Source organism: Anomaloglossus baeobatrachus, chromosome 8, assembly GCF_048569485.1.
Source record: "Anomaloglossus baeobatrachus isolate aAnoBae1 chromosome 8, aAnoBae1.hap1, whole genome shotgun sequence".
NCBI lineage: Eukaryota > Metazoa > Chordata > Amphibia > Anura > Aromobatidae > Anomaloglossus > Anomaloglossus baeobatrachus.
The window spans coordinates 8,606,275-8,623,053 of record NC_134360.1 but is presented as its reverse complement, the minus strand read 5'-3'; the positions used below and the strand labels follow the sequence as shown (position 1 = coordinate 8,623,053).

The 16,779-nt window shown below is 46.2% G+C and overlaps 1 protein-coding gene across 3 annotated transcripts in view; it reads left to right on the top strand.

Annotated features, from left to right (window-relative positions):
- Window positions 1-16,779, top strand: part of PHF2 (PHD finger protein 2) — a 361,868-nt gene that overhangs the window by 210,127 nt on the left and 134,962 nt on the right. For all 3 annotated transcript variants that reach the window (XM_075321276.1, XM_075321279.1, XM_075321278.1), the window contains exons 4-7: window positions 8,995-9,155; window positions 10,635-10,776; window positions 12,332-12,518; window positions 13,892-14,054. In XM_075321276.1, the coding sequence (XP_075177391.1) occupies window positions 8,995-9,155; window positions 10,635-10,776; window positions 12,332-12,518; window positions 13,892-14,054 (653 nt within the window). The remainder of the gene's footprint in view (window positions 1-8,994; window positions 9,156-10,634; window positions 10,777-12,331; window positions 12,519-13,891; window positions 14,055-16,779) is intronic.

Genomic DNA, 16,779 nt, shown 5'->3' with positions numbered 1-16,779 from the left:
GGTGTAACTGTCACTTCATTATCACTCATGTAGACCCCCACTAATGAATGGAAAGGTGGTCCGATTTTCTCTTTTACCCTTTCATCATACTGGTGGCACTGGTCCTGTACCAAGGCTGCCGGGCTATGGTCTGCTCCATCCGCCATCATGGTGGCTTGTGGCGCTCATCTTGACATTAAGCTGAAGACATCGTGCTCCGGTGGAGGGGCGACTATGGCCTTACATCAATGATATATGTTTCATCAATGTGTAAAAATAGAGAAATCAAAGAGAAAATGTAAGAGCGCTATCTGCACCTGCAATCTGGAGGACGGCTCCGCGGGCGGCTGATCCGGCACCCGCCTTATTAATCTCGCTAATTCCTCACTTTCTTGTCGGCGATGAGATTAAACCCTCATTCAACCAGTGTCTTCTCCGTGTGGGATTCAGAGAGCAGCACGCGGACGGTGAAGAGCGGCCATCTGACCGCAGATGTCTTCCTGGCAGGAGGCTCTGGCACCGCTTCTGAAAGGGAAGATCTCCGCTCTCATCTGCCTGCCCAACTGGAAACGGATTCATCTCGACGTTTGGCTCGGACGGTAAACAAGACTGGAGATGATGAAAGTGAAAAAGCCGAACAGTTATCAGGAATAATCCGGGGAAGGTGGGAATTTAGGGGGTTCAAAATCAAATCCATTTTGTTTTTCTGCCACAGCGCCGCTCCTGTCCATCAGGTTGTGCCTTGTATTGCAGCTCCTGCCTTTCATGTGACTAGTACAGAGCCGCAGTACTCGCCAGCGCCTGTGGATACGGGGGCAGCGCTGTCTCTGGGAATATAAAAATGCCTTTTCTAGTTCTGGGCAATTTTTTTTTAGGGTCTGTGCACACTGGGAAATTGGATTTTCTTAAGACAATTCTGTACCCGCAACAAAAAACGCACCCACATTTTTGCCGCGGTTTGTTGCATTTTTGCCGCTGGTTGGTCCCTGCGTATTTTTACCATTATGGCAAAAACGCAGGTACCTGTGGAAAAGAAAGGACATGCTACTTTTTTTTTTTGCTGCAGAAATTCTGCAGCAAAACCTATAAAAAAAAAGACGCAGTGTGCACAGCATTTTGGATTTCCCATAGATTTTGCTGGGGAAGGACGGCAGAAAGGTTATGAACAAAAACCGCAGAGTGCTGATGTTACCAGAGAGGAGGTGTGGACTCTGCAGTTATGGGGTCAGAAGAGCAGTGGTGACTTTTCTGCACTCTGTGCTCGGTCCCCCGCTCTGTAACATTATGGGGTCTCCACCAAGCACAGGATGACTGATCACACCAAGCACAGTCTCTCAGTGCATCATGGCGGAGGCTGATCCATGAGCTTCACACCTAATCCCCCGTCACATTTAACGACTTTCCAGCGATCCCGACAAAAATGCGACCTGATAAGGATCGCTGGTAAGCCGCTACGTGGTCGCTGGTGAGATGTCACACAGTCAGACCTTCCCAATGACACAGCAACGATACAGCGACCGTAGCGACTTCTATAACGATCTCGGTGGCCGTTGGGACCCTGTCACACGGCAGATGTGTGACGATTCAGACATCGATTAGCGGCTCTGAGTCGTCATCGAGGTCGTTAGTAAGGCGTCAAACACACCGATGCATCCTACCCAGCAGGACCTCAACGATCAAAAATGGTCCAGGCCATTCCGGCACGACCAGTGATCTCACAGCAGGGGCCTGGTCAATGTTATGTGTCAAACGTAGCGAGATCGCGGGCGAGGTCGTTGTTGCGTCACAGAATCTGTGTGAAGGTGCCTTCAGTGATTTTTTTTCCCTTCTATCTTCTTCTGGAGGTAGATAAGCTGGTGTGAAGGTCGCTGAGAGGATGTCGGCTCCCTGGTATTGCCTAGGAGTAGACCTGATTCACATGTGTCCAAGTCATGGTCAAAAAAATAAATATCTACCTCTGTACTCCATTCCAATCTGATTGATTTATTTATGTATTTATTTTTTTATAGGAGCCCTTATAAACAAATTGGCATTTTTCTTTTTTTTTGTCTTTTTAAAATTGTGCCATCCGTGCACAGGTTGTGTCTGATATCACAGCTCTGCTACATTGAAGAAGAAGGTTCAGCTGCAGCACATAACCTGCAGACAGATGGGGGTTTTTTGGGGGAGGGAGGGTTTTGCAGCTATGATTTTCAAATCCTGCAGACAACCCTTTTAAATCTTGTCGTTAAATAAAAAATCATAAAAAAATAATTATTTGTATTTTTTATTTTATTTTTAATATATGTACTGTGTAATTAGTATTATGTATTTTTATTGTTTTAATTCATGTATTGTGTATTTATATATTATGTATTTTTTGTGTTGTGTTTTTATTTTTAGATATTCTTATTATGTTTTGTGATCTTATTTATTTTGCCGTTATCTGTCAGCACATAAATATCTGATCCGGTCATTACCACCCAAACCTCCAGATTGCCTAGTAATGACCCTACAGTTGTGATGGCTCCTGCTGTGTTTTATTAGTATGTTGTGGTTATTATTTTTCTCGTCTTTATCTGTTTCTTCATGTTGAAGGCATTCGCTGCTAATCTTCCAGTGACTGTGTTGAGGGGCCGTCTGTTTTTGCCATAATCTGACTTTGCAGGATCAATCTGGGGATATTTCGGGAAGAGCTCCCTCCTCTTGTTTTGTCAGAAAACCAAATCCTCCATACTGTATGAAATGTAAACAAACAGGCGGCGCGTGTTATTGCTCCGCAGCACCACCTGCTGGCCGATGGGAGGCATATGTGCCTGCTGCGCTCTGAGGCGGGGGCTGCACCGCTTTGCTACAGAATAACCCTCACAATCTGAGTTGGTTGATAAATTTGCCAGCATTATTATTGCGCTATAAAGTGGTCAGAAACAAAAGTGGATTAAGAAACAATTTAGCAAAATTGTATCATTTATTGTATTATACACTCATGATTTTGGGATTTGTTATTGCTGTATTTTTTTTTTTAAGTATTGCAAAATTACTCCAACAAGTCAATGTAGGCTCAAAATCTGCGCAATTCACCTAAAATGCTGATAAATAACATATTGTCATTTTCAGGGAAGAGACCGGATCACCCTGCACGATGCCCCGAATACATACACGAGGCAGGTCATCCGGTCACCGGCTTCTCCATCAGCGGATCCGGGGTGTCAGGATTGCTCCCCAATGGTCAAACCTAATGTTCACGCTAGTTATGGCGTCTTATGTAGTATTTTTTGCACCTGGTTCGGGTTACATTACACTGGGAGTTAAAAGTAACATTTACTTACAGCTGTCAAAGTTAAAAAAAATATATATATAATTTATGGCACATTAGTGTATAGAAGGTTCATCTCAAAATTGTAGTTTATTCCCTCTCCATAGAACATGGGATAACTTGTTCGTTGGGGTTAGAGAGATGGGACCATCCTGAGATCGGGGCGCTGGAGCCCGGGAACCGGCCTGAACTGGAGCAGAGATGAACCTGCCCAACCCCCTCCCCATTCTTTGTCTATAGGACAGACGGAAATAGCGAGGCTGCAGGGCGGCATTCTGCTCCAGTTTCATAGACAATGAATGGAATAAAGACTGTGTATCTTCAGAGCCCTATTCTTGTTGTTCTGCACCCCAATTTTCATGATCGCTGGGGTGTTAGCAATTGAACCTCCACAGAAATCACCCCATCATCCTCTAGCATATGGAAATGGCATAACGTCTGATTCTGTGAATATTCCTTAAAGGTTCCTTCCATCTCAGCCATTCACGACTGAGGCAGGAAATCTAAGTGTCCTGACCACAAGAAAGCGGGACTCCAGAAACATCCGAGCGGACTATGCTAAGCCTCTTACAAAGTGTATAGGAGTGATGGAAACAGTGCGGTGGCACATCGGGCTACGGAAACAGTGTGATGGCACATCGGGCTACGGAAACAGTGTGGTGGCACATCGGGCTACGGAAACAGTGTGGTGGCACATCGGGCTACGGAAACAGTGTGGTGGCACATTGAGCTACGGAAACGGTGTGGTGGCACATCGGGCTACGGAAACAGTGTGGTGGCACATCGGGCTACGGAAACAGTGTGATGGCACATCGGGCTACGGAAACAGTGTGGTGGCACATCGGACATTGTAAACGGTGTGGTGGCACATCGGGCTACTGAAACTGTGTGGTGGCACACTGGGCTACGCAAACAGTGTGGTGGTACATCGGGCTACGGAAACAATGTGGTGGCACATTGGGCATTGTAAACAGTGTGCTGGCACATCTGGCTATGGAAACAGTGTGGTGGCACATCTGGCTATGGAAACAGTGTGGTGGCACATCTGGCTATGGAAACAGTGTGGTGGCACATCTGGCTATGGAAACAGTGTGGTGGCACATCGGGCTATGGAAACAGTGTGGTGGCACATCGGGCTACGGAAATCCTTTCCTCACATGCACTCAGTTAGGTAAAAAAAATAAAAATAAAAAAAAACTGAGTGCAAAAGTAGACAACTCCTTTAAGTATATGGATACCTTCAATAGAAATTATTTTTACTTTTTTTGCACACATTCACATTCACACTTTTTGCAGGAGGGTTTCATTAGAAATTTTAGGACCATTGAACTTTTATAGAGTACAGATAAGTGTTAGAGACCGTGTGGAGGAGCTCACTGATGGACTCACTGGTTCCTCATTCCGCGATGTACTGTGACACCTACAATCTGTAGAAGTTCGATGTTCCAAAAGTTTTCATGAAACCATATTGCAAAGCTTACAAAATCCTTCAGTCCCCTTCTGACCCATTCAGCTCTGCTGCGTCCATATTAGACTCCCAGCGTCTCAGCGAGCTCCCCATGCTACACGAATGGTTAATAGACATGTGCTGAATGTCTAACTCCTCGCCAGCAGACGTTCCCGTCCGGCTCCTGTCTTGTCTCATGTCGTGTAAGCAATTTGTTTTCATACGAATCCATAAAAGCACAATAGGCAAAACTGTATTTTATTTATATAATCCATGAACGGGATCAATATTCAGAGAAAAGAGCCGGCACTCACACTCCCCTTAAGAAATCCCTCAATAAAAGCAAAATACAGATTATTGTTTGGTATGTGCAATGATACTTCTAGCAGAAATAGAGTGTAGTGATCACCTACAGGTGCAGCAGAGATGAACTTGTCATTACTGCTACAGTATATCACAAAATGAGTACACCCCAGTATGAGAGAGTGTGTGAGAAATGACACAAAATGTAACACACCTGAGATCTTGTAACACTAATTAGCCACATGACACCGGGGAGGGAAAATGGCGAATTGGACATAATTTGGCCATTTTCACTTCCGGGTGTACTCACTTTTATATCCAGCGGTTTGAGTTATTTACACTGCTCTACAAGCTGCACTCTGGCATTGCACATTGTGTCACAGGGTCAGATCTGCAGCGCTGTTCCAGGAAAAGATGTAAGAAAATAGTTCCAGAAATGTGAGAGGTGTACTCACTTTTGGGATATACAGTATCTCATTTCAGTGTGAGGCTATTCCTTTCACTCTAAGGAAATTCATGTCAAGATTGAGACTTTCTAGTTGCCTCCCTGACGTTTCCATCTGTGGAATTCCAGAATTCTGTGAATTGACTTCAGAAGATGTTGTGTTGCTGTCATCATGTCATCACGTCATCATGTTATCACGTCATCACATCATTACGTCATCATGTCATCACGTCATTTCATCATCACGTCATCATGTTATCACGTCATCACATCATTACGTCATCATGTTATCACGTCATCACATCGTCACGTCATCACATCGTCACGTCATCATGTTATCACGTCATCATGTTATCACATCATCACGTCATCACATCATCACGTCATCATGTTATCACGTCATTTCATCATCACGTCATCATGTTATCATGTCATTTCATCATCACGTCATCATGTTATCACGTGATCACATCATCACGTCATCATGTTATCACGTCATCATGTTATCACGTGATCACATCATCACGTCATCATGTTATCACGTCATCATGTTATCACGTCATCATGTTATCACGTCATCACATCGTCACGTCATCATGTTATCACGTCATCATGTTATCACATCATCACGTCATCACGTCATCACGTCATCATGTTATCACGTCATTTCATCATCACGTCATCATGTTATCATGTCATTTCATCATCACGTCATCATGTTATCACGTGATCACATCATCACGTCATCATGTTATCACGTCATCATGTTATCACGTCATCATGTTATCACGTCATCACATCGTCACGTCATCATGTTATCACGTCATTTCATCATCACGTCATCATGTTATCACGTCATCACGTCATCATGTCATCACGCCATCATGTTATCATGTCATTTCATCATCACGTCATCATGTTATCACGTGGTCACATCATCACGTCATCATGATATCACGTCATCATGTTATCACGTCATCATGTTATCACGTCATCACATCATTACGTCATCATATTATCACGTCATTTCATCATCACGTCATCATGTTATCACGTCATCATGTTATCACGTCATCACATCGTCACGTCATCATGTTATCACGTCATCATGTTATCACGTCATTTCATCATCACGTCATCACATCATCACGTCATCATGTTATCACGTCATTTCATCATCACGTCATCATGTTATCACGTCATTTCATCATCACGTCATCATGTTATCACGTCATTTCATCATCACGTTATCACGTCATCACGTCATCACGTCATCATGTTATCACGTCATCATGTTATCACGTCATCATGTCATCACGTCATTTCATCATCACGTCATCATGTTATCACGTCATGATGTCATCACTTCAGTGCAGCCCCACGCGGCCGTCACCTGTAGGGAGGAAGCCTGGGATATCATGTCCTTTCTCCTGCTCTGCTTTATCATTAGTCACCCAAATGTTAAATGGGTTATCTGGGACTTTGAAGGTTTTTTCCCTGTTGACCCGCTTGATCTGCCTAGTGATGATCTGTGCCGACTTAGAGCAGTCTCGGACCACTGCTGCCATAGATTTTCCTTCTTCCGGTGACATCATGTTGACAGTCTCTTCTATTCTACTCTGTCAACAGGACGTCTCTGCTGACGTCGTATTGATTGACATCTGGCTCTGTGCTGCCTTTCTGCAGGGAGCCGGCTGCCAATCATCGTGATGTCCGCAGAGACGCCCAGACCGGAAGAGGAAGAGCTGCTCTACTGAATAAAGGTCAACTCCAGCAGGAGACTCGCCCCCTGAGCCAGGAGAGATCTCCGCAGGGCAGAATAGGCTGGTAATTCATAAATATCTCTTGTTACGTTTTTAGCATATTTGCAAAAACAAGCAAATTCGTTTCTGTTTTTAAGAACAGAGGATTTTTAATTTTATTGTTTACTGCTTGTTGCCTAAACTACCGGCCACCTCTCGGAGTCCCATCAATGGAGGCTGCATAGTGCTTACAAGATCTTTCCAATTGAGCTTGCATGTGCTGCTGTGCAGCGATCTGGATCCACACAGCTTCAGTGCCATTTAATGCCACAGACACAAAGCTGACCACTTGCAGCATCAGAGAGCGCACAGTTCAGACCAGCGGTGTGACTATCCTGCTGGTCAGAACTGTCAATCAGTCTGGGGTGCTGCCCCTTCCTACACCCGGAAAACAGTAAGCAGGAAGCTTGGGAAGCAGTGTGCTCCCGAACTGCAGTCATAAGACATCCTGTGCCAACCCCAAACAGCATGAATCAGACAAACCTGTGAGTGACTAGTCCAGGAGGTATGTGACTAGTCCAGGAGGTATGTGGCTAGTCCAGGAGGTATGTGACTAGTCCAGGAGGTATGTGACTAGTCCTGGAGGTATGTGACTAGTCCTGGAGGTATCTGAGTAGTCCAGGAGGTATGTGACTAGTCCAGGAGGTATCTGAGTAGTCCAGGAGGTATGTGACTAGTTCTGAAGGTATGTGACTAGTCCAGGAGGTATGTGACTGGTCCTGGAGGTATGTGACTAGTACAGGAGGTATGTGATGAGTCCTTGAGCTATTTGACTAGTACAGGAGGTATGCAGTCCAGGAGCTTTGTGACTAGTCCTGGAGGTATGTGACTAGTACAGGAGGTATGTGACGAGTCCTTGAGGTATGTGACTAGTAATGGAGGTATGTGACTAGTACAGGAGGTATGTGACTAGTCCTGGAGGTGTGTGACTAGTACAGGAGGTATGCAGTCCAGGAGGTATGCAGTCCAGGAGGTATGTGACTAGTACAGGAGGTATGTGACGAGTCCTTGAGGTATGTGACTAGTAATGGAGGTATGTGACTAGTAATGGAGGTATATGACTAGTACAGGAGGTATGCAGCCCAGGAGGTATGTGACTAGTCCTTGAGGTATGTGACTAGTAATGGAGGTATGTGACTAGTCCTGGAGGTATGTGACTAGTACAGGAGGTATGTGATGAGTCCTTGAGGTATTTGACTAGTACAGGAGGTATGCAGTCCAGGAGGTATGTGACTAGTCCTGGAGGTGTGTGACGAGTCCTGGAGGTGTGTGAGTAGTCCAGGAGGTATATGACTAGTTCAGGAGGTATGTCCGTATACCCACATGTGGAGACATCTGATGATCTAGCTGAGCTGGTGGAGAGTCAGTGACCTCTGTGGCGTAATGCTGTAAATTTTCAGGTCAATCCAGATTTACTTAGAGCGATTTTCATGTAATAAAGGGTTTGGCTTGTAGTGATACCTGAGAGGTGGGGCGACCTCTGTGTGACCAGTGATCGAGAAGCAGCCGATTCAGCGCTCGTATGGCTTCCACTGGTCAGACAGCTCCGTCCTCTCCCAGAAGCCGATGTCTGGAGACGTTCCGCCCGAGCCTTGCACTGGTATTTATTGGGTCGGTTCCGGCAGCGTGATCCAGCTTTAATCTTCCCGTTATCGTTGTGGTACACATCCAGCGAGCCGCGTCTCACCCCCGGACCCCGCTCTTTCCCTCTGTCTCTCCGCAGTGCCGAGGACGTGGTCACCAAACTGAATGGCAGTCAGCTAACAGTGGAATATTTTGAAGACACTGGGTTTACAGAACCAATTCTGGTGCCAAAGAAGGATGGTCTGGGTCTGTCTGTGCCCGCGCCCACGTTCTACGTCAGTGATGTGGAAAACTATGTTGGTGAGTGGTCTCCATTATACTGTTCTGTATGATTGTGCTCAGACTTGTTCACCCTTTTCTGTAAGAAACATTTCCAAGTTTTCTGCTGCGTGCAAAAAACCCGACAACTAATATAACGAGAGGGTTCTGCAGATTCCCCGCACACGCTCTACATCGCACCGCTCCTCCGAGAATTTCATGAATAAACTGGGTCACAGCATCTTCCTTATTGGTAGAGTGCCGCGTACTGATTGGACAATGTCAGTCTGGCGGGACACGCCCCCAACGAGTGTCACACCCAGTTGTCAATTTCTCAAGTTCTAGTCAGATGAACAGAGGAACTGTACAACACGGAGCTGTAAGAAAAGTTATAAATAACTATTACAGGAGACGTGACTGGTCCCATTTAAAGGAGTTTTCCCACTTTAAATACACAAAATAAAAACAATCCTAGTCCTCGCCTTCCTCTGGGTGCAGGGCTCTGTCTGTGTGTTTTGGCTGCAGCCATGAGGTCACAATTACAGCTGATATCAACGCTGCAGCCAATCACTGAGCTCAGCAACTCATATCCTCTAAATCAGCTGAGCTCAGTGATTGCCTGCAGCGGTTATGTGTGCTGTGATCTTGACAACACCCCTGCAGTCAATACTGGAGCACCAGCGCTGGACCGAGGAAGGGTGAGCACTATCTTTTTTTACCTGTTATTTTCTATATAGACCAGTGCTTGGGCAGACATATAAAAAAAGAAGAAAACCTCCTTAAAGAGGTACTCCCATCTCCAGGATCCTCTCCCCATATGTAGGAGGTGAAGTAATAATTATAATAATAGCAAATACCTCCATTTGGAAATGTAGTATAGTTCTCCTGAAAAGCTATGCCACTCACTTTATTTGCAGGACCATAGGTATCCACGGTTACAACCACTAGCAACTAAATGTCACTATATGTGTGGTTGTAACCATGGATACCTAAGGTCCTGCAATGCCCTGCACACGAGGTAAGCAACATAGTGAATCAGGAGAACTATACTACATTTCTAATTGGAGGAATGTGCTAATATGGTTATACCTACTGCATATTGCGAGAATGTCTTGGAGATGGGAGTATCCCTTTAAGTTGTTATCTTAAAGGGGTTTCTTAGCCTTGAAATTTTTTTAAAGAACGCTTATTGAAATAAGTAACAGCCGCTTTTCCAGCTTCCACTTCCCTTTGTCAGTGCCGGTTTCCCGCCGGTCTCTGTGGTTCCTGTTCATTTTTCCACCTGTGACTGCTGCAGCCGATCATTTGTTGTAGCAGAGACCAGCGCACCGGTTACATTGTTACAACTCTTCCTTTTGCACAAGCGCTGGCTGTGATTATTCCTATTTATTGTGTTGTTGGAGTGTGACATTCCCACTCTGCGGCCCCCGGATCCTCTGCACACAGTAGTGTGACATTTCCACGCTGCGTCCCCCGGATACTCTGCACGCTCCTCATATCCCCCCTTACCTCGGTTTGCAGGTCCGGAGAGGGTGGTTGATGTTACGGACGTCACGAAGCAGAAGGACTGCAAGATGAAGCTGAAGGAGTTTGTGGATTATTACTACAGCACTAACAGGAAAAGGGTTCTCAACGTGACCAACCTCGAATTCTCTGACACCAGGTGAGCGCAGCCCAGATGTGTCCCCAGCGGCCCATTGACGTAGTAATATTACACGGGGGGACAGATATATTGAGCGCACACCATCATGTTCTGCAGAAGAAGTTCAGAGCTGTAATAATCTTTATGAACCATTACCGTACTGTGACCCAGAAATGTGTGGAGCAGATCACATCGTAAGGATTATCAATAACGCATCGGTCTATAGATCCCGGGCCGTATCCCCCACATGTGAGTGCACAGATCGTCATCATAGTGATATGGTGAACCGGTATATAACCCCCCTTCACTAAGGCTACTTTCACACATCAGTTTTTTGCCATCAGGCACAATTCGGCAAAAAAACCTGATGCGACAGATTCGTTGAAAAAACGGATCTGTTGCATCCGTTTTTTCCATCCGTTTCTTCCATTGTTTAACGGATCAGATTTTATACTAAGCATGCTCAGTTTAAAAAAATGGAAACCAACACTGGATTCCGGCATATGACGGATGACGACGGATCCGGCGCCCATAGGCTTCCATTATAAAACGCGCGGGATCCGGCGCGGTCTGTTTTTTAGCCGCAGCCAAAAAACACTGCATGCTGCGTTCTTTCCAGCCGCCAGACCAACAAATTTTGACGGATCCTGTGCACGCCGGATGAAATGCGAGGCCATGTGGCACAATCCGGCGCTAATACAAGTGTATGACGAAAAGAACGGATCCGGCGGCATCTGGAATCCGCCGAATAGGGCCGCACGGCAAAATCCGGATATGTGAAAGTAGCCAAGTGCAGCTCAGCTACATCAGTACATCTATCCAAGACAGACTTCTATTAACACCTAGGTGCAAGGTTAAGGGCCTTATCACACCAGGACCGCTTCTTAAAGGGAAGTGATCATCAGAAAATGACCCATTGTTTACTCAGGCTTTTGTGTTACATGTATTTTTTTACATTACACAATCTGTGTTAAAAATAAAAAAAGACACCGGTCAATGGGGTTTCTTTATACTCGGACTTCCCGTGGTTATAGGAAACATCACATGAGCATTAGCAGCCATCATGCAATTCCCACACCGGCCACTGGGGCTTCTTTATACTCGGACTTCCCGTTGTTACAGGAAACATCACATGTACATTAGCAGCAGGTCTTGTAGATAATGGATAAGCTGTGATATTACTAAGGTTAACCTGATAACATGAGATGTCATTAAAACATGTCTTGGGCGTCATTAGTAGATGGCTGAACCTTGAGACCCCTGCGTTTTCTGGGCTCCTCTGACTCCTGACCCTGAGACTTTCCCATTTCCAGTCCTGTAGTTGGAAATCTCCATTACAGTCTATCTGTCCGTTAGTCAAAAGATGAGAGCTGTAAAGGGAGCCACTTTCCCATTTGTCCCATGAGTCGGGACCACAGGAGTAAATCCCTCCGATGACATCATCTGAGGTCTCGGTGACCTCACGTTTCGGCGTGAGCCTCTGGCAATCGTTTCCGTGCAGGAGGCTATAGTGTGTATGACATGAATCCGCACATCCAGGAATGGCCGCCATTGTTATTTCTCCTCTTCTCTGCAGAATGTCCAGCTTCGTGGAGTCTCCGGAGATTGTTAAGAAGCTCTCGTGGGTGGACAACCATTGGCCTGACGACGCTCTCCTGGCAAAACCGAAAGTGACCAAGTATTGTTTGATCTGCGTAAAAGACAGTTACACCGACTTCCACATAGACTCGGGAGGGGCGTCAGCCTGGTACCACGTGCTCAAAGTAAGTGGCCAACCCCTAAACATTGGCCTTTTATCATAATTATAATTGTCTTTTCCATTCCTTACATAGCGCCAGCCTATTCCGCAGCGCTGTACAGATATCGTCACCATTCACAACACTCCCTGTCCCCAATGGGACTCACAATCTTCTTTTTCCCTTTTTTTTTGGGACACACGGTAGTCTCCGTTTAGTAAAATGACATAAGGATAATCCAGCTCCACTCTGTATTAGCGGGGCTGGGATGTGTACAGATGTCTGCTGGCTGGTGAGTGCGAGCGGCAGCAAATCATGTCCTGGTAATATCCCGATTAATCTATACGTGTAGACGGGACATCACTGGTTTTGCTCATCTCCCAATGCGAACGTGATTGGGGCCGGATTACACTACTAACTAAATAGGATATTTTTTGAGTATGGGATGAATATGGCAGCACATCATCCTTCCAAAGAGGACGTGCTGCCGAGAAGAACGGCAGCTTATCCACCATACGATCATTCAGTGCCCATCTGAAGCCAGGTTGGCCTGTACAACCTCAGAACCGGTAAACACCGTATAACATCGCACAGTGTGACCGGACGCTTAGAGATAACAGATGGGGACCGCGGCTGAAAAAGAGTATGCTGCTGTTACAGCAGGCAATGACCTATCATCAGCGGCGGACGTATCATTGCTACAATCTGTGCAACCGCACAGGGGCCCTAGAGGTGCAGGGGCCCATTTCTACCTCCAAGCCAGGTAGAATTGTGCATTGTGAGGATCTCTTGAACTTCAAAGGGCCCATATATTGTGTGCAGAGGCCCATATATTGTGTACAGGGGCCCATATATTGTGTACAGGGCTCATATGTTGTGTACAGGGGCCCATATTTTGTTTACAGGGGCCCATATTTTGTTTACAGGGGCCCATATACTGTGTGCAGGGGCCCATATACTGTGTACAGGGGCCCACATATTGTGTACAGGGGCCCATATACTTTGTACAGGGGCCCCATATATTGTGTATAGGGCTCATATGTTATGTACAGGGGCCCATATATTGTTTACAGGGGCCCATATTTTGTTTACAGGGGCCCATTTAATGTGTGCAGGGGCCCATATACTGTGTACAGGGGCCCACATATTGTGTACAGGGGCCCATATACTTTGTACAGGGGCCCCATATATTGTGTATAGGGCCCATATATTGTGTACAGGGGCCCATATACTTTGTACAGGGGCCCATATACTGTGTACAGGGACAATATATTTACAGGGGTCCTTTTCTGTCTGTGTCCGCCAGTGCCCATCATCATATAAAATTGTCAGTGATGACACGGCCCCAAGATGGAATTTTTTTTCTTTTCTTAATTTTATTCTTTTTATTTATTTTTCAGGGGGAAAAAATCTTTTACCTGATCAGACCAGCATCAGCCAATATCTCCCTGTACGAGCGCTGGAGATCAGCGGCCAATCACTACGAGATGTTCTTTGCAGATCAAGTAGACAAATGTTACAAGTGCACAGTAAAACAAGGGCAGACGCTGTTCATTCCATCAGGTGAGACTGACACCAGCATTCTCCATACGGTTTTGTTGATATTATGGGGCGGATTATCAAAGACCATGAGACTACATAACAAATGACATTGAAGGGAATCCAGCAATCCGATTTTTGCTATGTAATCTGAGAGCAGCAGGATGTAAGTGCATAAACCCTAATTCCAGCGATGTGTCACTTACTGGACTGTGTGTTACTGTTTCAATACAATCAGTGTTTTATCAGCAGGAGATTATCACTACAGGACTAGTTGTCTTCTGCCTCCTAGTCCTCTTGCTCTGTGTAGGCCTGTCCTCACCCCTGAGTAGATGCTTTCTGTGTATAACCCTTCCCCCACCACTGATTGGCAGCTTTCTGTATATGACCTAGCGCCCACCACTGATTGGTAGCTATCTGTGTACACTGTACATAGGCAGAAAGCTGTCAATCAGTGGTGTGGAGTTTAGTATTTAGAGAGCTGCTAGATCTACAGCAGGTAAAACATTGATTGTATCAAAATAACCGCAAGCAGCCCAATAAGGGACTTATCTTGGAATCAGGGTCTCTACCCCTACACAAGTTGCTCTCAAATTACATAGCAAAAACCTGCTGACATTCCCTCTAAAGAGGTTTTCCCAGCCAGGCAAGCTGCCATTTATCCACAGGAGAGATGATAATGTGTAGATTGCCGCCCACCGATCCTGAAAATAGGGTTTTATAATTCCCCATTAGAACGGAGCTACGCTTCATTCATTGTGTATGGGACTGGCAGAGATAGACAACTGCAGCCCCACAGACGATGGATGGGTGTGCGGCCGCCTCTCCATTTTCACCAGACATTTCAGAGCCCCCTTGTCAGGATTATTGAGGGGTCCTGTTGGTGACCCCCAGCAATCAGCAAGTTATCATAATAATGTGACATTTGGGACAGCCTCGTTAACCTCTTCACGGCTGGTCAATTATTTATTTTTTTATTCCAAGAACCATCATTTTTTTTTTTAATTTTTTTTTGCAGGAACAGATTTACTTTTGAAAGACCCCATCCATTTTACCATACAATATACAGAAAAACTGGAAAATAATTCCACGTGAGGTTAAATGGAGAAAATAAAGATTGCAATTCCAACAGTTTTTTGGGGATTTTTAGTATTAGTCCTGAAAAGCATTAGGCTGTACGTGCTGTTGTGCACAGAGAGGTAGATTTGCACATTGCACGTGGCGCCGCTGTGGCTCAGTGCCGCGTGTCACTGTCTGTGGCCTCCGTGTAGCCCGGGATTATGTGGCTGTTCTCAGGTTTTCAGGGCTCGCACCGGGGTAATCCGGTCTCCAGAGGAGCAGGCTGCGTTTTGTCCTGCGGGATTCTTCCTTGCTGAGTTTAATAGCTCCATATACAGTGTATACTGGGGGATTCTGCCTCGCTGGGTATGGCGGGTCTATATACAATGTATACTGGGGGATTCTGCCTCGCTGGGTATGGCGGGTCTATATACAATGTATACTGGGGGATTCTGCCTCGCTGGGTATGGCGGCTCCATATACAGTGTATACTGGGGGATTCTGCCTCGCTGGGTATGGCGGCTCCATATACAGTGTATACTGGGGGATTCTGCCTCGCTGGGTATGGCGGCTCCATATGCAATGTATACTGGGGGATTCTGCCTCGTTGGTATGGCGGGTCTATATACAATGTATACTGGGGGATTCTGCCTCGCTGGGTATGGCGGCTCCATATACAGTGTATACTGGGGGATTCTGCCTCGCTGGTATGGCGGGTCTATATACAGTGTATACTGGGGGCCTCTGCCTCGCTGGGTATGGCGGCTCCATATACAGTGTATACTGGGGGATTCTGCCTCGCTGGTATGGCGGGTCTATATACAATGTATACTGGGGGATTCTGCCTCGCTGGTATGGCGGGTCTTTATACAATATATACTGGGGGATTCTGCCTCGCTGGTATGGCGGTTCTATATACAGTGTATACTGGGGGATTCTGTCTCGCTGGGTATGACGGCTCTATACAGTGTATACTGGGGGCCTCTGCCTCGCTGGGTATGACGGCTCCATATACAGTGTATACTGGGGGATTCTGCCTCGCTGGTTATGGCGGCTCCATATACAGTGTATACTGGGGGATTCTTCCTCGCTGGGTATGGCGGCTCCATATACAGTGTATACTGGGGGATTCTGCCTCGCTGGGTATGGCGGCTCCATATACAGTGTATACTGGGGGATTCTGCCTCGCTGGGTATGGCGGCTCCATATACAGTGTATACTGGGGGATTCTGCCTCGCTGGGTATGGCGGCTCCATATACAATGTATACTGGGGGATTCTGCCTCGCTGGGTATGATGGCTCTATACAGTGTATACTGGGGGATTCTGCCTCGCTGGGTATGGCGGCTCTATACAGTGTATACTGGGGGATTCTGCCTCGCTGGTTATGGCGGCTCCATATACAGTGTATACTGGGGGATTCTGCCTCGCTGGGTATGGCGTCTCCATATACAATGTATACTGGGGGATTCTGCCTCGCTGGGTATGGCGGCTCCATATACAATGTATACTGGGGGATTCTGCCTCGCTGGGTATGGCGGCTCCATATACAATGTATACTGGGGGATTCTGCCTCGCTGGGTATGACGGCTCCATATACAATGTACACTGGGGGATTCTGCCTCGCTGGTTATGGCGGCTCCATATACAATGTATACTGGGGTATTCTTCCTCGCTGGGTATGGCGTCTC